Source organism: Temnothorax nylanderi, unplaced genomic scaffold (genome assembly GCF_030848795.1).
Source record: "Temnothorax nylanderi isolate EJ_2023f unplaced genomic scaffold, tnyl_v1.0 TNYL_tig0137_pilon, whole genome shotgun sequence".
Classification (NCBI taxonomy): Eukaryota; Metazoa; Arthropoda; class Insecta; order Hymenoptera; family Formicidae; genus Temnothorax; species Temnothorax nylanderi.
The window spans coordinates 442,656-465,778 of NW_027249199.1; the positions used below are offsets into that span (position 1 = coordinate 442,656).

Sequence of the window (23,123 nt, forward strand, 5' to 3'; positions counted from 1 at the left end):
TGAGTGTTATTAAAGGCTGACGATCTTATTGTTAGATTAGAAGTTCATGAGACTTCATGTGTCAAAATTTGGATGATTAACTCGTTACGTAATATTTTATGATTTATTGTTATTCTGACGTTTCACCAACACGTGCAATGAGGGTCTGTTTTCTATTGCTGAACTGGCTGCACTAGTTCAGGGTTTATCTTTTTCTTTTCAACCTGGAGTAAAAGAGATAAACTCTGAACTAGTTCAACAATAGAAAACAGACAACAGACTCTTTAATTTGGTGCCTCGTCCTCGTGCCTCCTCGCGGTCGCTGACTTATCGATTTAATCGCTGAAATATGATGTGGTCGATAATGAAGAGAGGAACTTAATTAAATCTCGTCACATAAATCACAAATTTAATAATAAGTTAGTTGTTCAGGTATTCATGTCGGCGATCGAAAAATGTCGACAGTCAATAATATTGATATTCTTTAATAATATCTCGTCGGTGGTTTCTCATTCGAGGTTTATTATAGGATTGTTTTACACCTTTTATTTTTTTCCCTTTTCTCGTCAACGTCTGTATATGCATCTCTTTCGTTTTGAGTGCAGAAAGTGCAGTATCGAGCAATTCTAGGAGCAGACTTGAATTTTCATTTTTGAAGTGAGATACTTTCTTTTATAACATCTTTTGTAACGCATCTGAATATCTGCGTATTTCATTAAAAAGACCCGAACTGATCCTTCTTGATGATCAATACATTTGATGCCGATACGTCAAGTTTCTGAAGTAACGACTGACCAGATGTTGATCAGCTGATAACCAACAACCAACGTCGCGGTAGGCAATGGTAGGCAACATGGCCGCGCCCAGAGTCCAGTTTGTTTTCCATACACGTTTATCCTCCAATTAATTACTTGGAGATTAGTTAGCTCGTGATTTGTACGCACTAACGATTCGCTGGCAATGTACGACGCTCAATCTGGTGACGGATAGACATTGGATATTTGCAAAAAGTCTCTCGACATCGAGCGTTTACCCTGAACTACGCTCGGTCAGGTTAGATCACATTTTGTATTGTACATGTCCCGAGATGAATTCTCTCTACAGGAGCGTCTCGCGGACGAGGTGCGTGCACACCGGTTGCGCATTGCTCAGGGAGAGCCCGCGGAATCTGAAGGGCAAGAAGCACAGCTCGCAGCAGTGGCTGGTGAGGCAGCTGCGCGATCCGTACGTGGAGATGGCGAAGCAGGAGAGCTACAGGTGCAGGAGCGCGTTCAAGCTCCTCGAGATCAACGAGAGATTCAAGATCCTCAGCCCGGGTCTGACGGTCATAGATTGCGGGGCGGCGCCCGGCAGCTGGACGCAGGTCGCCACCAATCTGACCAACGCGCACAGCAAGAGAGAGGACCCCGTCGGCAGGGTGTACGCCGTCGACAGGCTGCCGTTCTATCCCGTGGAAGGCGCGACCATTCTGGGGAACATGGATTTCACGAGCGCCAAGACGCAAGAGGCTCTGAGCGAAATGCTGCGCGGGGACAAGGCCGACGTTGTCCTGTCCGACATGGCACCGAACGCGTCCGGCGTCAGGGAGATGGATCACGACAATATAATGTTACTCGCGTACGCCGTCCTGAGATTCGCGGTGCAGTTCAGTAAGGCGCAGGGTACGCTCGTGGTGAAAGTCTGGGACGGTGGTAAGGCGCAGCAGTTTGAAGAGAATCTGTCCAAGTTTTACAGTAGCGTGAAAGTGATCAGGCCTGACGCGACGAGAGACGAGTCGTCCGAGAAATTCTTCCTGGCTAGAGGGTTTAAGGGTCTCAAGACGAGCTGATACAGTTGATTAGTTTTTGTAGGTACGATATTTCAATTGTAGGATATGCGTGGAGGATGGGTGGACAGGTTGTACAAATAAAAGAGCACGATAATTTGGTATCATACGGGCGTCGTATGCGATTCATTTTTTTTTCCACAACTCCTTTCACTCCGTTTATCTAACAGGCGGCCTTGCACAACACGACAAATGCAATATACATCGATATATTTCGCTATAAATAATACAATAAGATTTAATACACGATTAATACGCAATCGGGGACTGTGCTCTGCTGTTAACACTTATTCATTTATATTATGCCTACATTATGCCTCTATGCGTATATACATTTCTCAATGATAAAAATTAATATGTACACGAATCGACATTCAAATAGTACGAGAGACATTACACACCACATTGAGACGCACGTAGATCAGTAGACTTACTGGCCGCACAATGTCAAGTATCGTAAAAATCTTTCGGCTTCGTTATCGCGTTCGTTAGCAGGAATAACAAAAGCTGATTCGAAATGTCTCGATGCTTGGGATGGAGTCCCGGTAGCGTCCGTTATAATAAAAGCCGCGGTTTTAGCAACACCGTGTGCAACAGATTAAAATGAAAGAAGCAAACCGTTAGACAATTTTAATATACGAGTGTTAACAGGATTTAGTAAATATTATTTGAATAGAATGCTTAATTAGTATTATATTTGATGTAAACATTTCCCATATTTTTTAAGCTTTTCGATTTTAAGGGAAAGAAAGCTGTGACAAATTCCGGGAGTGTCATATAATGACAAGTAATAGCATATTATTCTAAATTAATTGCCCAATATACGTCTAGGTTTAATGAAAATTAATTTACTTTTAAGAGAAGACTTTTACGATTTACGCATCAATAAAAATCATTGAAAGTATTCTACGTCGATTTATTATTAATATTATTCAAATAATAGAGAGTTTTAAGTATTCTTGCTTACTGCGTGTCACGTTATAACCGGAGCGTTTATTATAGCGGTATCGGTGACGATAATGTTGCCGTCAAAATGCAATTATCTTGCCTTGTGGATGAAAGGCAAGGCCGAATACGGCAAAGAAGTTTCATCGAAACTTTTCGACCACTAATTTTGCCTGTCTCGAGCGAAATCACCTTTGAAGCTATCGACGTGAAACAACGATCGATTAGGTCACACCAAAAACACTTATTCTACGCTGTAGGTTTGCTAATATAGATGTAATTCGTGATTGATTTGTAAAAAGATCTAACACGTTCGCGCACGCTTGTCGTTTATAAAATCGAGTGATTTAAGAATCTGCAAAAGGTCGTGTAATTCGAAGTGATTCGCTGGTCTTTCTCTACAGATATTACAACGACGAGCACGAAATTGATGCTGCACGATATATTTTTTACTGAGCAACACGATTCTCAAAATTTCGTACGACCAAAAATCGACTACTCTATAATAACTATAAAGATCAGTCTGTGCTTCAATAACACTTCCGTTAGTAAATGAGCTCGACGTATCGCTCGCGAGCTCGTAAACGCCGCTCATGTACCCTTATCTCGAAATTAGTGTTAACACTGACGAGTCTAATAACTATCTCTCTGCTGCACAGAGAATAAAGATTCATCAACGATATTTCGCACGAAACTTGGCTGAATTAATGACTATTTCACCATGCGATAGCCTAATCAGCGATATATTTTATATTAAGGATTTATTCGCATTTTCCCGCATTTTCGTCGCATATTTAGTATTCAATACGATTGTTTCGTTAGTGCTGGTCTACAACCTTGCTTTAAGGGCATTTAAGCTCTAAGCCGTAAGAAATTGACCAATCACAGTCGAGTATTCTCCTCACATTCTACTGTGATTTATCAATTTCTTACGGCTTAGGGCTTAAAGCACTTATTGTAGACCAGGACTTATGTTTCCATTAAATATATCTTTCATATTAAAATAATAGAATTACGAAAAATAAAATAGAGTCATTATAAATAAAATTTTATTACAAAATAATTATTATATTATTACAATAATAAACATTGATAGTTAAAAATATAGAGATCCGGATATCGTACGTGAAATCAAATATGTGACGAAAGTGTGGATCATTATTAATTTCTACAGTCGAAAAAATGTAAAAAAATTACTCATAAAAAAATTTTAAAAGTTATTTCGGGCAGTGTTTCTTCTACTTTATTTTAGCGTATTCTGGTACCGTAGAAAATCTCAGCTTTCGCTTGCTTGTTTCGTAAATGTTAGCCTAATTAATATTAGTTCGAACAAATCGATCCTCTCGATCGACTTTACCGTTCGAAAGAGCGACGTATATTTTTCATGCAATTCAATATTCGTTATCGCTTAGATGTAACGAGTTCGCAAAAAACATCCGACGCTTAGCAACTCGATGCCTTTATTTTGAAATGCACGATGCAGTTCGAACTTTCCGTAGAAAGCTGCACGTCTCATTAAAATTCGTTGTCGATTGCACGAATCTTTTACGTCAGCTACTTGCTATTTTCTTTGTCCAATCCTTATCATTATTAATTGCGCGGCATAGATATTAATACGCATTCTTCGTGAGATTTTCACCGAAAAGGTCTTCCCAGATACGAGTTTAAAATCGCCAACACGATATGACGCAAATGTAATACATGTCTAAGTACGCTTCTTAAATTTCCTTCCGCTCTTAGCGAGTCCAGTTTTCTTCTCACACGAGAATCGGGAAGGCAATACCAGGGAAGATACTTAGATTCCGGATCACCCCTCCTGAGATCGTCGAAGTTTCCAACATATTTGCAACATATTCGCTGAGCAAAAAAAAATACTAGACGCGATACACGTAGTACCGCCGACTCTCGAACTTCTCCAACAGATTGTCGCGGAATATCTTCCGTCAACTATTCTCCTCATCGATCTTGTTTCTTCGAAATCTTCGTACGATAGCGATCTAAACGCGGCGAACAATCCGCGAACTATCTCACACGTAATTTCGGAATTCTTCTCAAGTCATTTGACACAGTTTTAAACACAGTTCATTAAAGCTTTCTTTCAAAGGAAAGCGACGTGAAGACAATTACATGCCGATTGGCGTTCTTCGCTTCTGCGTTGGCACCCTGCTCCCCGGCGACGTCTCCGTGAAGGGGCTCAACCTCCGCGACGATCGCCCCCGGAAAAATCGGTCGTGGAATTGTTTCTGGTCGTCGTCGGTCGCCTCGTCCTGATAGGGATACATGTCCGGATCCCTGATCAGCGGCATCTTACTCCAGAAACGCATCAAATCCGATCTCCGATTCTGCCTCTCGCTGGCCGTCGTTTGGATGTGATCGGGTTGCGATCGGTCCAGCTTCCAACTTGACGCCGTCAGATAGTAAATTGGTTTCTGACGCGTGGGTACGCTGCTCTTGGTGCTGGTGCCGCCGTAAGGGACGACGTCGTCCGCGGGATAGCGCGAGTTCTGCTTATAACTCAGACTGTGTATGCTGTTGGCTTCGTTAGACGGGAACCTCACGTAATTACTTTGTTGCGGCTGCCTTATGTAATCGGGAAATCTCACGAAATCCTCGGTGGAGTCGAGATTCATCGTAGTCTGTTTAGAACTGCTCACCGGGACGTTTGACTGGGAGTCCTTCGAACTTTCCTGCAGCACGCTCTCTTTGGCGTCCGATCGTTTCTCGTTGATCGTGTGGATCTCGGTTATCGGGTCTTCCTCCGGTGAGTCGTACAACAGCGACTCGGACGAGGAAGGCGCAGCTTCCAGTTCCTCGTTCCTCTCATTCTCGATCCTCGTAGAGAGCTGCTCGGTTCGCTCGCGTCCGTTCGAATTGGTGGACGCCGCGCCGTGAGCGTCTTGAGAGAATACGACTTCCGGCACGATATCGGGATTCTTGCCGAACGATTCTTTGGAACCGTTCTCGCTATCCTTGACGACTTTTTCCGTCACGTCCGGCGGCGACTGAGTGGTGACTTGCAGTCTCTCGGTGTTCACGTCCAGGATCGTTGTCTCCAGAATGAAGTCACCGTCGATGCTGACTTCGCTGGAGACATTGCTCCCCGCCTCGTCCTTGTCCTCCGTAGGTGCGGAATCGTTAAAGCGGATCATGACTCGATCGCCTATATCGAGCATCTTCTTCTGTAGATCTGCGGTTCGATTTCGCTGCCGTTGATGGCGATCGCGATCTAATTGCTCGATGTCTCGCGTGGGAATCGTCATGCCGGCCTCTCCATGCTTCAAGATCTCCTCACCTTCAGTCGAGTCTTCATCGTCCGGCACGTCCGTGCTGTATTGATAATCCCCGTCGTCCTCTTCCTGATCATAGATGAAATCCGTTTCCTGCGACTCGTTCGGCTTGGAAGTCTCCGGTGTTAATTCGTCTTCCGCGTATGTCTCGTTATCTCGTTGCTCATCCAGCGGATTCGACGTCAGTTGTTTCGCAGGTGGAAGCGCGGTGGAGTCCGGTGCCTCGACGATGATGCTGTCCTTCGTGGTAGTGTTCGAGGTGACGTCATACATTTGCGTGATTTGTTCGGCGGTATCGTTTTGCGTTAACGACAGATCGTCCACTACGTTTGTCAATTTTGTAGGCGAGATCAGCAGCACTAGTGCGGGCGGCGTTTCAGTGGAGTTCTCCCGCTTCTCCGCCATCGGGATGCTTTCTTCCGTACCGTCACTCGCGTTGACCCTGTTCACGCTTGAAGAGTTTAATAGTGGTTTCAGGTTTATTGAGATCTTGTAGTCCACTACTTCCGAGGAATTGGTATCGTTTATCTCCTCGATCAATTCCGCGATTGAAACTGTCGTTGGAGATTTACGATCAATCTTTTCAACATCGTGAACACTGGAATTCTCAAGAAAAAACGCCGACTCCTCCTCGTCCAGGGTCGTGTCGTTCTTCACTTCGTACAGAGTCGTCTCGTGCGGCTTTGTCTTCTCTTCGCTTCCCGTAAAGTGAGTTTCATTGCGAGTTGGTACCGCGACCGGCTCGTTTGTCGAGAATATTTCGTCCAATCGGATGTTCGTCAATGGACGATTAATGTCGGGCACCAGAGGGATATTAAGCTGCAGGGGACCGGTTGATTTTTTCTGGTTATTCTTGGAGGCTTGCGCATTACCGAACATAAGTTTAAGTCGCTCTAGAAGAAAGTTCTTGTGCGCGGTCGCGTTAATGCTTATCTGTCTCTTCACGCACCTGCCCATCTCGTCCGCGTGATAACCCTCCGCGCAGGCGGGTAACACCGGCGCGATGAACACGCTCTTCGGCGTTATCCTTCGTAAAAAAGGGGCAGGGTGGTCCATGCTGGGTTGGAGATTCTGTGCGTCCATCAGGATCGACCACCCTTCCCAGTGGTCGATCAGAGAGCCAATGTCCTTCTTTTTGGGTGTCGACGACGTCGCTGACGATGTTTCTTCAGGTACACGGATAGGCGCCAGTTCGCCACTGCAGATCATTCCGAGAAACAGTAAGACGGGGAACATTCTCCACCGAGAATGCCTTCGCCGTAGGCTCAGCATCGTTTCGTCCTCGTTGCTTCTAATCGAAGCCTCTTCGCGGAATTCGGGAAATATATCTCGGAACGCTCGTCTGGATTTTGCTTGTCACCTGTCCCTCGTTCTTGGAACCATCGGATCAGTCTGCCAACAGATAGGAAGATGAAATTAATATGTTTTCTATGCGCTTACACGTGTGGTGAGCGTTTAAGTGGTCGAGCGGAGAAATTAGCAATACGTTTGCGCAACGCGGCGATGAATTAACTTCAGCCGCCAGGGCTTTCACTTAAGTAGCGGCTCATCCCAAGGAGCAATGTTAACCCAGTTTCTAATCTTAATAGACGCCACTTAGCCGACGACGCGCATATACCGAACGCATCGTTCCCCCGGGGCAATTTAGGACCGCGCGAGTTTCCACAGGAATTTCTCAGAATGTTGCGCATCTGCTTCGATCGTCTCTCTAAAGTGCCGCTAGAAATGCTTCCATCTGTCTCTACGAGTCATATGATTTGAATAATTAGAAAGAGAACTTCGAAACGACTGGTAACCATAGACCAGGGCGCAGCGTGACACGCGGAAAAGAATAAGTCGACTATTATTGTCGAGTGAAAGTTGTTTCCGATCCTCTTGGAGCATGCTCGTAATGGAAAAATCACGGGATACACTCCTATCTCCTCGCGTTTAGTGACATACTATGCCACAATAACATACGTGCCACAAATCGATTGCCGATTTTATCAACTTACTCGACCGCCGAACGAACGTCCAATTAATCGTCGAGTTTACTGTGATAGTAACGATAAGCGAGAAAGGAAGAGCTATACAGCTGAAATATGTCCATCAGGCGAATATGATGGTCTGCGGGAACATGTGTAAACCGACAGCGAATCTTGGCCGCGAATCATATAGCAGAATTATACCATAATTCAGAGAACATATAAAAGAAAATTTTAAAGATATTTTAATATTCAAATTAAATTAAATTTTATTTAAATATTTAATATAAGTATATTATATTGTAAAGCGATAATTGTAGACTATAACTTGTCATACGTTTTATTGCACAATCTATGCGTCGGTAGAGAAAAAAAATCAGAACGCAGCGCTCATCTGACGTCCCCCATTTCCGCTCTTCAATTACTTTTATATCTCGCTTTTAACCGAGACTTCCGCGTATAAAGCGTACGTAAAAGGATAAAAGGATAATTAAACGTACGCAATTGCATCGCGTGATACCGCCGTTTGTATTTCTCGGAGGTTTCGAGAAGTACAATGTGTTTCGGCTTGTTACTAGGCACTGACACGTTACCGTTCGCATATATCCTTAAAAGGCGTGCGCTGCAAAGTGCGTGCCTCATATGCCGGCTGGATAATGCGCCTGCGAGTGTGCGTACACACAGCGAGGAAAAGTGAATGCACGCCGATCTGTTTTTACCGTTAGGCAGGCACGCCGGGATTATGTCTGCTTCGTGAATAAGACGTACAAATACGAGAATCGACTTCCCGATCGTTTACGTGTCGTCGCCTCGCGGGAATACGCGCCGGTCTTATTCCAGGGGTCTTCTTCTCGCCTTCTATTTTCAGTAGCAATAACAGGAGCGACGCGGATACTTTATAGCGTTGCGAATGAGAAGCCGCGAAATGTCGTATATCTTATTGTTAGTTATTCATACCGGGGGGTAATTCTTATCGTTGACTATCTCGAGATCGGACAACAGAACAAATTTGTGCGAAATATATGTAGTAGTTAGAGGCGCGCGTTCTTTGGAACTTCTCTTCCGCCTGGTATAGTTCTTAACAAAATAAATGTGACGGTGCGTGCAATCTAGATCAATTTTTACCGTAAGAAACGCAAGCGTCGTAAATTATTCGTTTCCGGTGAGAGAGAAACGAATGCATTACTCGGGCAGCTTATCCCGAGAGTGTTGCGAATCCCAGCGCGGGGAAACGCTGAAGAAATTTAGAGAAAAGGCAGATATACAAATTGACACGACCGCGACGTGTCCACATCACGCGGCGAAGGTAGGGCTTAAACGACTCAATTTATGAACATGTCCCGATGCAAGATGTAAAATACAGTTTCCTGCGAGCGTGCCCGTTAGCATTCCAAAAAGTTCAACGCGTCCCACCGGGCACTGAAATTGACGCCATAAAATATAAACGCGCGTAACGACCGTAGGAAGATTGAATGTCTTTCGCGCGACCATATTTATCAGCCTTTCCAATCAACGAAAGTCGATGCGTTAACATCGAGGTAAATGTCAGCAGACAGCGGTAGGAAGCGCCCATCGTCTGGCTTTACCCGTTTACGATGTTACCTCGCCGCCTCTCGCGCAATAATTTCACCGACGACGACGGAAAACGCGATTTTCCGCGCGCGGCACGATATTGACAGCCCAGAGAGTTGGATTAACGCTCGGTATCGCCGATGCCGATATACGTTCGGAATGGAGACGCGGAATATTTTGAACGTGAAACACCGATAATCGTTATCGCGCGTCGGGACCATGTCGATATAACGGGGAAAAAGACCGCCGGTGGTATGATTTATGCGAGAACGAATTAAGTACTCTCGTACGTACGTGCCTCCCGAGATAGCCGTTGCGAGATATCGGCACCTTCTTTCGGAACGATCCTATCCCGCGACGCGTAACGTAAGCAAGTGGAAGTGTTTCTGTTAAGCGAGCTGTAAGGGCGCTCGATTGCAGCCGATCGCGGTAAGATCACTAAACTAGAGTACTTATCCTCTATAGCCTATTTCAGCTACAATCGCTAAATCGGTCCAGCGTATTTTGCTAATAAAAGGCGACACGCTGTGGACGCTCATGCACGAACATGTTAATACGAGCAGAAAAATCTTGCCGAATTATCTCTTTAGCGAACTCTTTGGCTCTTTGGCGAAAATTAAAACGGAATGTCAGAGTGAGAACGAATTAAGTAAACAGATAAGTGAAACGTTGTTTAGAAAAATTATTTTGTCATAATATCAGACAATTATTGGAAGGAAGAATAATGAACGTACTCACGCAATATAATTTCCAGGCGATCTCGCGGAAGATCGAAGCAAACTTGAATAAAAAGACCGAATCTTCGGCTTCGTCCGACGAGGTTGCGTGTGCGTTCGTTTGCTAAACAAAACGTGCAACGCGCGTAGCCGAAGAGGAAAATAAAAAATATGGAAGCGAGTAGGTATATCACGTTTAATGCCGCGTGGCGCGTACGAACGCAAGCGCGGTAATCCAGCTGTAAATTCAGTGATTCGGGATAGGGCGAAATAAAATATAGTATGTCCAAAGTTCTTGTTTACCGGACACGATATTGCTCGAGGTCACCAAAAGAGAATTAACGGACGCGAAGCGACACTTTATTAAGCGACCGTCCGTCGTAACGGCACGAAGGATCCCGAGTGCGTTATCTCGCGAAAATACGTGCTTCTATATATAAAGAACGTTAAGCCTAATAACGTCGAACTCAAGCCTGCCGCGAGAGAAGAGATCGGATGTCGATGAGACTTTTTCGAGATTCAGCTCCGACTGTTCGCCGTCCATGCGCCAAAGCTCTATTCCGTCACATTTTCGCTCCCTGCCTCTTCGATATTATTCGTGTTATCGAGCACAGCTCGAGTGAGGAATTAATGAGAATTTTATGGCGTTTAATTTGCGCGCATATTAATTAATAGCTTCCGGCATGCGAGTGGAAATGTTTACGGAATGTCAGATCAAAAGCGTAAAGAAATAACGGAGCGATATTTATGACCAATCAAGAGTTTCTCTTAAAAATAAATTTATTTACAGAGCACTATCTGATTTTATAATGCATGCAAAGTATGATTATAGGTCTGGTTATATTTATTGACAGTTAATTCTTTTTATCTTATGCGTTTTAGACGTGTCGATTATTTTGCATATACTATATGTATGTTTGTATGGCAGTATATAATTTATCACTCGTTATATTACACGTGTTTTTCGAGATAATTTCCTGGATGTGTTTTCGTGAACCGTTCTGCCATTCGAATTCGAATGCGTAGCGCAATAAAAATACCGGCTCGGGAGAAAGTTTTTATATTTTATAGACCGGGGGCACGAGCAAAGAATGGTTCGGCGATGATTGTTCATGCATTCCGACGAGTACTTAGGTCGTTTCACTGATAGCTGATGACGAGAGTATTTCCTACGCGAGCACGCAAGCAATTCGTTATCCGTTTGTCAATGACCAACAACTTTTATTGCTCATGTACCAACCGCTAAGCGTTTCTGTATCGGAAGCTTTCTCCGATAGGGTTGTACTTTCGACGAAAAGGGAGAACAAAGAGAGATAGAAAACGAGGGAGAGGGAGGAATGCTCGGAGAATCCGTTAATTACGCTTCAACGTTTAGGAGATTATAATTAAACGATAACGACGTGGGCACTATAGTCAATTTCAACGTGACGTTGATTGGCCAACAAGATTATTGACCGGTAGAAAATTGATTCAATTATTCAGCGTTTATGAATTCCGTTGTTTAAATCTTTTAAGCCTTAATTGCAGCCAGATAGATATTCAATCAAATACTGATTGAATTGAAGAAGATTAATTATGAGCCATCTAACTGCGGTATTTCTTATTATTTACGCTTTTCATATAAAAGCGTTTTCGAACCCTCTTCATTATGCTGGCATTAAAAATTTTTTTTAAGATTTTTCTTTAAGTTTTTCTTTAGACTTTCTTTAGGTTTTTATAAATTTTTTCAGCAAATATGGCGATCTAGTTAAAAGCAAAAAATTCTGCATTCTTTTCTTCATTTAGGAAAGAAAAAATATTTTATGCACAAGAAAGAGATACTATATATTACATTTTTTAATTTAAAAAAATATTATATAAATATTCCATAAATACAATTAAGTAAAAAGTATTTTAAAGTTTAATAATTAATAAGAATAATTAATAAGAAATTAGCACGCAACAAAATCTGAAATACATTACGTGTGAAAAAGGGCTAATAAAAGCGGTGCATTAAAGATTTCTCCTAACATGCATTATCGCACAATTCGCACCATATCCACTACAATTATCCGCGTCAATACGACCATTAAATTTCTCCGATCCGCGAAAACGTCTGTTGCTTTAGCGAATCTGGCCACAGCTGGCAGTAAAGAATGATTAACCCTTCGCGATCCGAGATAACGTTGAGAAATAGGTCGATATCAAGCATTCTGCAATTATTTGAACGTCATTGGTGTTGCTCAGTACTACAATTTTCCTCTAGTGTTTTAATACGGAAAACCTGAAGAGTAGTCTACGAATTATAATAACCAATTGCTTTACGGGAACGTTCATAAAAATCTACGTGAAACAAAAAATAGATTGAAAAATAGATGTATAACATATGTATTATATGCGAAAAGATATAAAGATAAACGTTTGTAAGCAATATCTATCTTGACACAGAACCGCGCGAAGGGTTAAAGACATACTTTAGTATCTTGTGACAAACCGGCTATAAAGATCCATCAGCTTTAATCTTCCCGCCGCCACCGACACAGAAAACATCGTATATTTGTCTTGCGTCTGCTCTCATAATCCATAACACTAACATTTACACTCCGGCGCTCCAGATGCGTTAATTATCACTCGTGCCGAACTTCTCTCGGTCCGATTACACTCGGATTTTTTTTCCTAGGCAATCTTTAAAAAGACAGAATAATTTACCGAGATATAAAAGATAATCGAGTAGCCAATAAATAAATTCTTGAAGTAAAAGTGATTCTCTTCTTTTTAAGAATGTTACAAATTAATCTAAAAAGTAATATAACACAATTGATACACAGTCGATACAATTATGTCAATTTAATCATTAAATAAAGAAGATCCGTTAAAATTTGTGGCAAATTAAAACTATATTTCTTTAACTCATAAATCTTATCGAAATGGCGTAATGACAGAGAGATACAGTGAAAAACAATAATCCTAAGCCAATCTCAGATCATGTTTACTCGACTTGATTCGTGTTATTTGTATATGTTTCGTCGAGAAGGAGAGATATATAAAGTGTCTGTATTTTCTTAATATGGTTCATTATGTCGTGACGCAATTGCTCTTGGAGGCTGCGCACAATTGCAGAGTGATGTTTCAAATGCATCAATTGCACGCCTCGCATTCGGGTTACTCAAAGCGGATAGCGATTGCGCCGCATTGTACACACTTCGAAGAATACTACGCATATTATTTATCATATCTCGATAGTTGTTGTGAATTTTTTGCAGAACCCGAGCATTGATTTTTAACTCAATGTACTGTGTGTAACTAATATAACGAGAAGTTGCCAAGTCTAAAATGCCTATTTAATATTTTTGTTACAGTTGAATCGCGTGATCACAAATATGTTAAGAAATATGTAGCTGAAAGGAATAATCAATCTGATACACCGTGTAGAAAATTATATAGCCGGAGAGTGCAGGGGTTTATCCCGAGTTACTATTCTCAGTCGGTTTAAATGGCCTCGAGATGACCAATGGTGACCGCGTCTTCTTCAGCTTTCGTCGTTCCTCTCGCGAACGACGTCCATGCTCGAATCTACGATGATTCACTACGAGTTGACCTCTCCCTAAATAACGCAACGCCGGCAGAACGAATTCAATAACGCGAAGCAATGAATCCTCACGCTCAGATTATTTCGAGGTACAATCAAGACGCCGCATTTCAGTAGCTGAATACTTCAGCGTACGATAGCCGCGCTCGTACAACTCGAATAATTCTTTTTCTCTTAGAGGTAGATATCCGTTTTCATAAAACTTTAAATGGAGCCATCGTATTTTATTATAACTCAATGCGATTTCGATTGCGAGATGAAAAGCCGAGATGAAAAGAGTACTCGATTAAATTACTAAAATCAAGCTCGACTTCGCGGTAGATAAATGGTACTAGCAGAAACCACAAATCTGTACACGCGTGAATATAATACGGTGTAGCTAGAATGTGAGAGTAGCGGTTTTTCGAAACGACAGCTCTAAGCGCATTCCTCGGGATTGTAATCTCGGCGTTTCTCGGGTGATTAGTAAATCCGCGTCTCTCTTGATTTCTCTCGTAGCAGTTCTCGACCACGTTCGGTGACAGAGAGCATTAAGAATAAGTCAACTATTAAAGACTTGGTATCAAATATCAGCAACGAATGCGTGATCTACTTGCAAGTATGTCTCACATTTCATCCTCTTTTCGCGATAAAGTTAAGTGATGCTCCAGACGCGCTTTATCTAATATTATGCATTCTATTCAGTCTGCATTCATCGGTTCGTTGCATATCGCAGGTATATTGTGTATATATACATACGTTTAAAAACAGAGGGACTGGAACTTCTTGTCAAAAATAGTCTTTAGTCAAGCAAAGCAATCTTTAGTTACAGTAATAGTTTACAAACTGAATATAAATTCATAACTTTACATTTTCGAAAATCTAAAAGTTCAACTGAAAGTTTCAAATAGAAACTCACATTCACACATTCGCGTTTACGTTCCCACCTCTCAGGCAAGTTTCAGACAGGGAATGTAGTGTCCTCTGATTAAAATTTCGTCGAGGGAAGCATGTATCGAGGTCATAAATCGCGCGATAGAACTCTAAAAGTGCGACACGAGCGTTTCCGAGACACCCCGTAGCCGAGACTCTCGGGTACGAGAGTCGCACAGCAGGTGTATCTCCGCTAAGATTCCCCTACATCTCCGACGGCATGCACTTTGTCTGGTCTCGTACGTATCCCGGAGCCCGATGCGTCCCGGCTGAGTTTATCTGAGTGCAGTTTGACCGTGGCCGTACATACATATGTATTTCAGAGCGTATCTCTTGGCTTCGGTCCTGCTACATAGCTGTATCCTAGCTCCGATACATCTCGTACCCGATGCACTCCGCCGACCGAACAACTACCATTTCTTGCGTACTTGTTGCACGAGTGTTGTTCAATCGAGTAGCTTTCGCTTTTTCTCGCGCGACTGAATTTTCACGACGGACTTATATACGGGATATCCACGCCGGAGTAATCGGTGCCTTAGATCACGCGTTATCTCAAACTACAAATACTATAAATGTTGGCTTCAATGTTAGAGCAATGTCTATTAGTCAGTTATTTTAGTCTTACATATTAATAAATAAATAATAATGACCAAAGGTGTATTTATAAATAAATAACCTTTTCCGTTTTATTATATGTGATTTTATTTAAAAGGTTTTTATTAAAGTCTTTTATATACGACATCGAGAGTGGGGTAAACGGGTAGACCGTCAGACCTCGCCGATAATAAAATAGAGAGAGACTCATATTTAGATTCATATTTATTCAATGTTATGCAAAAGCATCTCTTTTGCACTTGACACGTGTAAAACTTTCCGACCTTTATCTGAGGCGGGTTGTTGGTTGTCAGTACATCACGCCTCAAGAGAGCTGGAGTAACTAAGTTGACTGGCTCAACCTGTCGAAACAAATAAGCCAAAAAGAAAAGATTGGACTATGTATTTATTCAACTGTGAAAAAAATATCTCTTGGAACTTGATATATGTAAAATTCGCCGAGCGATTCGACTTTTTGCTACGAATCCGAAATTTCGTCATATCACCGCGAAGGCTGACCGGCTTGTCAGTAGTGAGAGGATCGTATCCTGGCAGGCGCGGCCAGCTAATGTAATTGGCGCGCGATTAAACGAGGAATTAAGCTCGACGCTGCTTAAAGCGAAGGCGATACCGTAATTCGCCGGTTACAGGACGGCCTCGCCCGCCGCGATTCTTCGCTGTTAGGCTTTTAATAAGACGCGAGCGGGATTTTCTTCGAAGCGACGAGCAGATGTGACATACTTTTGGCCCGATATTCGACTTCGTGTAACCGTCCTGGGACAATGAGTGATCATTGATTTAATAGGGATAGTCAATAATCACGCGAATCTCAACATTGATGATGAACAAAGATGATTAGAATTGAGAGCATTTAAATTATGTGCTCTGCTGCAGGATAATGGCAAGTAGCATCAAGGAATCAGTAGCTATGCTTAATGGGTAATTTTGAGGACACTCATACATAAAAAGAAGAATACTGCTGCGAAGGATAAATAAGAAATTTTACAGCTCAAATTACTAATGGAAGTAATGAATGCTACTTAAGTAGGACATATAATGATTTTGAGAGAAAAAAAGTTATATGTGGCACACAACCTGGACGTAATATCTCTTCCAATAATTTCATGAAAGTATCTTTCTCGCGCATGTCTTGTGCTCGGTATTATTTCGTCGCAAGGTCAGAGGCAGTTCATCGAAAAGTGACCAAATCGCTCGTTGATATACCTACTTGTAATACGAGACGTCCAATGTGCACGCCACTTTTGTTTATGGATCGTCGTCAGAATTATAAGACAATAATTTTTTTCTTTCAGTTACCGTCTTGTGTCTTCTGGTGGTGCGTTCACCTCGAATCCGAAGATCGAAGTTGGCTTCGCGCCTGGAATATAGAGCGCTCTTCCTGTTTATCGCATCATTTATTATCTGTCATAATATATTTCTGCTCGTTGACCTTCATTTAGGCTATCACGACGAAAATCCCCGGGAGCATCGTCTCGGCGTCTCGCGCACGTGTGTAGCGTATAAACATGAGATAATAATTTTTGTATTTATTACCCAAAATCATTATTAATTAGTTGAAGCCGCTATCGTGTTCGGGAGAAGAAATATCTACCTCGAAGAGACGTTTCATAAAATATTTCACATACACATACAATCGCGAATATCTCCAGGAAACTTTCAAATTTAAGATTCAAACGCAGCGCGGAAAATACTGAGTTTTTCTACAAAGCATCATATTATCTCCCATTCTTTCCGTTCTCTTCTCATTCTTCCTTTTATACTCGGCGTCTCGTTTCTCAGAAATGTATCACATCGTTGCGGGGGATCGCCTCCTTTCATTCCCGCGCGCGTTTTCTTCAGCGCACTCATTTAATCTTGTATGCGCTAGATTTACTCAGTGCGTTAATGCACACGCAGCGTTGGGCTTGTGTACGTGTTACGTATCGTTCGTTCGCGAGTCAAGCCATACATATATACATATATTTTTCGTTCCGATCTCTCGCTTTGCCGCTGCCGCGGGCCGGTTGCGTTTGTGTCACGGAGGAAAAAGCATCGTGCGGCCGAGTCTCCGCTCCGAGAGATTCAGCGGGGTCAATGAATCTGATCTGGAAAGCGGCGATATATACACTCGCGGTGGCTGAGCTCGTGGGAGCCGCAGCCGTAGGGAACTACGCAGCCGCGACCTCGAGGCCTCCTCTCCCGGAGGCGGCGGCGGTGGCGGCGGCGGTGGCGGCGGCGGTGGCGACGGCGGCTTCTGCTCCCTTCTTCTTCGTCTTCTTCTTCTTCACCGTCTTATTTTTCTCACCGCCGTCGCTGCACCATCCCGCCGACGCCGACGCGCCGAGATGGAATCATATGCTTGCGAACTCGCTCGTGCGTCGTTTCGTGCGTCCTCAAAGGGGATTCCCGGTGTCGATATTAGAAGCAAGAGATAATATATCTCAGTAAAAGAAATTAATTACATTGTAAAAGATAGAAAAATGTCCCTCGAAATGTTAAATATTTCAAACTCCGCTTATTAAGTTTTTACAAATTTACGAGTATTTTATCACCGATAAAACCCTAGAACTTGGGGTGCGGAACGATTATAACCGTTTTATGTCAATGCAGCGAAACACCCTGTATATTTCCTGCGTTATCATGCTCGCCGCGGAAATCGTGTTCGGAGGAACGTGTCGGAGTCCGCCCGCGTAGAAGCTACGAGTCGCGGAGTCCGTGACATATCGCGTGCGCGACTCGAAGGTCCGCAACGGGAATTCCAGTACACGTTTGCAACATGTCTGGCTGCCGTCCAAGGAGGTTGGAAAACGCACCGGTAATAATCGGCACGGCCGAAAGTTCGTCCGAGTCGTATAAGAATTGAGGCTCTGGCATGCCGCCAAGCTCGCTACTACGCACAGAAATCGACGCTGTCTCCGATAACGTTAATCGTAGACACCTGCTCCCGAGGCTAACTTATGAGTCTGGACTGCTGGATCATGTGGCTTCTTTCTCCGTGGCTCTCGCGGCTTAAAGTATAAACGCCAGTCCAGTTAGAAGTACTCGAGGAAAATTGTCTGGAAAACTTTCGACCAACTCCGTACTGCAAAGACTTCTTTTACAACAAAATCCGGCAGTGCAGTGTAATAAAAACTTATTCAGTTCTCATTTATCAGTAATAAATATTATAATTAAAGTAAAGTTAATATATATTTTGTTATTTGTCTCATTCTTAAAAGCGATCGAGTAAGCAAATAATTCATATGGTATGATCGTGTAATCTTAGGCGGTATATTCACTTTCTAAAGAAAACATAAAATAAGATACTAGATTTTCCTCGAAAACGCACACAATAAATAATTCGAGACAACATTTGTTCTCGGTGCTAAATTCTGCAGACGGCGGAGATGTTAAATCCGAGCGTCGCCGTCGTCGCGGGGCGTCCGGCGTCCCTTGCCATCGCCGATATGCTGTAAAAATATATTTATATGACGCGCGATCGCTCGTGTTGGAAGTACATGAAGCGAAGAGAAAAAGCGTGCCGAAATTTATCGCGACGGCTCGACGTCGCCGTATCTCTCGTCGGTTCGTAGAGATCGGATCGAATTCGCCTTCAGCACCAGCCACCGAGCCCCCGAGCTCTTTCGCTCTCGCTATCGGGTCTTTCGAAATTATGCTGAGCGCACGTCGCATTATCACGAACCTAGGGCAGGTAACAAAGCTGACTTACAGCACGCGAATATTACAAGTTTCTAGAAGAATATTAGTTCCTATTGAAAACTTTAAATGCCAGTCGCTTCCCCGAAGATATAACTGGAAGCGAACAATTAAAACTTTGAGAAGTCGTGCAAATCTCGATTGTTATAGGTAATACTTGAGAATTGGAAGGACAGATTCATTCATTCTCAAAACGACAGTCCTTAGCATTTTCTTAACAGAAGATTTCCAAGTGAGAATTATAAGAAACTACATCATCATGCGAAGATACATCATCTTCAAGGTTGCGAGCGTACGTGTCTTCTTCAGATGGTTGAACGTTCTTGAAAAACCGAGGTCTCCGCGCAAATCGCCGATCATGCGCGTTTTGCAATCATCTCCGCTACGCGCGAGTCAGCAATTACCTCTCACATTTAAAAAGGCATCGATATCTTCCCAATGACATTTTCAGGACATCTATATTTCGTCTCTACTCTTGGCAACGACACGAGAGAGTGAATGATTTTTCCAGCGCGTCGCGGCAGGTGACATATTAATATTCCTTAAATGCTTCGAGTGTAATAATACCAAGGATCGAGGATTCGCCGTTAATCAACAACTTTGTATTATTGCTGTCGTACTATTTCTGCGCCAAGTACCCAGCCGACGCTGGTTTTACGACGTGCCGCCGCGCCGGCGCATCCTGCAAAGTCTAGCGTTATTCCAGCTTGGAGAATGCATTACGAAGACGGTTCTCACTGACAGGAAACAATACGAGCCGCAGATAAGAAGCTTACACCTTGCCTCTACACGCCGCACCACTCGCTGCTCTTCCTAACCGAGAAACCGCGTTTGTTTTCTATCGGAAATAAAAAGTAGGAGAAACGCTAACAAACGCGTCTAGTAAAAACATAATCTTGATAAGTATCCCTGATGAGCTGTGCTAATTCACAAGCAACTCAATAAGTGTCTTAATTTATATATCATATTGATAGGCGGAAAAAGCCAGCCAGTCAATTACAATCTTTATTCGTCATTTCTATTTGTTCGTCGTTCTCCGTCGTATATCTGGGACGTTGCATAGAAAACAATGTCCGTTACGGGATGACAAAAAAATGCAATATGGTATAACGATGTCAGATATATAATAGCGATTCCATACCTCGTTATACTTTTCGAGCTAGTATCTCATTTTTTGGGCGATCGGCCGGATCCATTCGTGCTCTCATCTGGTCTGCGATACCGGTTGCTTGATTGACTCCTGGAAAATCGAGCACAACGTTTGCATTTCTTCCAGGAAGTCAGTCATCGCGGCACGAAAGGAACGTTCGTGGAAGAAGGTGAGAAGCGGGCGTGATTCCGGCGCACGAAAGAAGTATAAAATTGTATTTAGGGCAACTCTTATTACGCGCGTCGCGTCGATGGCGCTAAAGAGATTAATTGCACGGGTGCAATCGACAGATTATCGAGATTTACACATGTGCTGAAAAATCACCGAAAGAATCGATTAAGAATATATTGAGATGATAATTTAAGCAATTTTACATTGTTCTATCGAATTGTCTATTCGACTTGTCTTCTTATTCGATGCAAAACGCTATAATTTTATTTGTATAAAAAGACAATGTTCAGGACAGGTACAAGAAGCTCGACACATGCTTATTTTACCCTTTATTCTTTTTTGTTGACTTGCCGCCTTATTTTTGTATGAACCTGCCATAACGGATCCCGCCATTCCCGCCGTTTTGTTGCAAGAGCCGCGCTAATTTCTCACTGAAGTTAACGTTTTTACTACGGTTCGGGGGGTAAAAACAGTTTTGTTGAACGGCGAAGCGTAGAAAATGACGTGTGTTTTGGAATCCGGGGGAGAAACCCGGCGTCTATATTCCTTTGTATCCCATCACGCTTGCTGCTTAAAAACGTGACTCGAACCGGATTTCTAAATCCGTTCGACAACTGGCTATATTTAGAATCAAATGTCTTTTTCTCGGCATGACCGCGGCACAGCTTTTTTTTCTGCCTTTCTGACAGGGTCCTCATCTCGCCCGGCTTTATCTCGACGCCCGCTTGTTCGAACGAAAGGATAGGAGGTATCGAGACGCGGCGGCTTGTAAAAACCCGCTTACACGCACCGAAATGACTTTCGTCCCGTGAAAATTATTAATCCGTCGAGCCCATCATTCACTGCTAAAGAAAGATTCTCGAAAATTTCTCTTTCACTTCATGTAGCTGTTGTTAAATAGTGGGTGCAAAGTAAAATGATAACTTAATTATTCATTAACTTAATGTTTCTCCTACATATATTATTAGTAATGAATTTAGAGAGATTCTGTGCGAGATTCTTCGGGAATTGAAATAAACACCGAAGACGTGTTTTCCATATGATACCGTTAGGAGTACCGCGATTTTTAGTAACATTTTCTACCGTCTATGGGAAGCAGATAAACTTTTCACTTTGCGGTTTAACGATATCTCGATTATTCCGCGAATGGCAAAGATCTCGCGGCAGGTATTCAGATTATGCAAGCTCTGGAACAAGTGATCGGGCTCAACGGGCCGCGGCGAGCAATGAAGACAAAGAAGTTCAAGGCAAATTGAAAGTAGAAATGAGACTCCGTTACTACGTCGACCTGGAGCAGCGAATTGCATTTGTATAGGACTCCTTGTACATGTATCGGCGCGATTCCGCAGAAAACCGACACCACCGTGCCATTACGAGGCTATTATGAAATAAGAATATCGCTCGACAAAGACCAATAATTAAGCGCTAACTTGTGATTAATATATTGTTAATCACGAGTTGGTGCTTGATTATTCATTAATATAATTGTTAAAATAATAATTTTAATGTTAAAATAAGCATTCAAGAATCGTTTCAACATGGATAAATCCACATTTGTTCGTAAATGAATGTGCGAACGACAATCTTCGGAGCGCGAGTTCGGGTTTCAGAATACGGTCCGCAGAATGTGAGAAACGAGACGAATATCGGCGCTTTCTTCAGGCTCGACAAAACATTCTTGCCCGTTGAGCTGTGAACCTGCCTTCTCAGATAAATCGAGTCTCATGTCGGCATCGGTGTCGGCATCGAGCGATTACGAGCGTCGCACATCTTTTTGCATACACGCGACTTAGGAATTTTACCTAACCCTCGTAATGTTAGAATTCTTTAGCGAAGGGAAGGATCTCCCCTTCGAGGCAGGCACGTTCCCATTTTATGGGAAATAATGTATTCTACTCCGCCGGATTCTCCGTCACCAACATGTGAAAAAATATATTTCTTAATCTCTCTTTCTCAACCATATACGTGTGTGTGTTTAAAAGAATGCACTTGGAGTATTCAGGATATTTATAGAATGCACTTTTTGACTATCTTTCCGTTATAATCTTTATTTTGATGTCGCTAGAATTAATCGTTCAATTACGAACGATTAAGGAATCGAGGATTTTAATTGATCTTTATATGTTACAATATGTGATAAAACCTTATTTAATTAAAATTTCAAATAAACTTCAACAAAACTTTCTCGCAAGATATTTATTGCTGAAATTTCAAAAATCGCAAAGCAATGATAATATGAGTCTCTAATGAAGTCAGATGAATCATCTCGAGTTTCGATGAAGAGGTTAACAATTAATTCGTTAAATTCATACTGCCTGTACCGCGTAACGTCGCGTCGCGAGACATTATTCTAGGAACACGCGAAATTACAATCGTTTCATAACCGGGAAAGATTAATAAATTATCACGGTCGACCAATTAGAAAAATATAGTGCAACACGTTCGCGAACACGCTCCAAAGTGTATCACGAACCACGAATCGTGCATAGTCTAGCGCCAGCTTTAGATGAAAAAGAAAGAAAAAAAGAAAACGACGAAGTCGGGGCGGCGCGGCGAGTTAACGCGCGCGGATCGCGATGTTATTTGACGGTAACTTCATCATCGTCGTCGTTGTCGAGGGATCGTCGGCGGCAGACGCAGCACGGCACGCGGGAGGACCTTGAGGCCAACTGTCTCGCTTTGATAGCATCAGCAGTGTTTCGTGTAAACTAATTAATCGGCGCGGTGCTGAGCACGTCGTAAAA

General features: G+C 42.7%; 2 protein-coding genes across 2 annotated transcripts; one reads left to right on the forward strand and one right to left on the reverse strand.

The window, feature by feature from the left end:
* Positions 1-23: 23 nt before the first annotated feature.
* Mrm2 (Mitochondrial rRNA methyltransferase 2) lies at positions 24-1,913 on the forward strand. Its single transcript, XM_071714269.1, has one exon. The coding sequence runs from the start codon at positions 1,067-1,069 to the stop codon at positions 1,805-1,807; it is 741 nt and encodes a 246-aa protein (XP_071570370.1). The 5' UTR covers positions 24-1,066; the 3' UTR covers positions 1,808-1,913.
* Positions 1,899-20,299, reverse strand: LOC139777068 (uncharacterized). Its single transcript, XM_071714263.1, has 2 exons — positions 20,200-20,299; positions 1,899-7,428 (listed from the first exon to the last, which is right to left on the reverse strand). The coding sequence occupies exon 2, from the start codon at positions 7,306-7,308 to the stop codon at positions 4,873-4,875; it is 2,436 nt and encodes an 811-aa protein (XP_071570364.1). The 5' UTR covers positions 7,309-7,428; positions 20,200-20,299; the 3' UTR covers positions 1,899-4,872.
* Between the last annotated feature and the right edge of the window lie 2,824 nt (positions 20,300-23,123).

Coding starts and splice junctions, on each gene's coding strand:
- Mrm2 (XM_071714269.1), top strand. CDS start 1,067: ATGAATTCTCTCTACAGGAGCGTCTCGCGGACGAGGTGCGTGCACACC.
- LOC139777068 (XM_071714263.1), bottom strand. CDS start 7,308: ATGCTGAGCCTACGGCGAAGGCATTCTCGGTGGAGAATGTTCCCCGTC.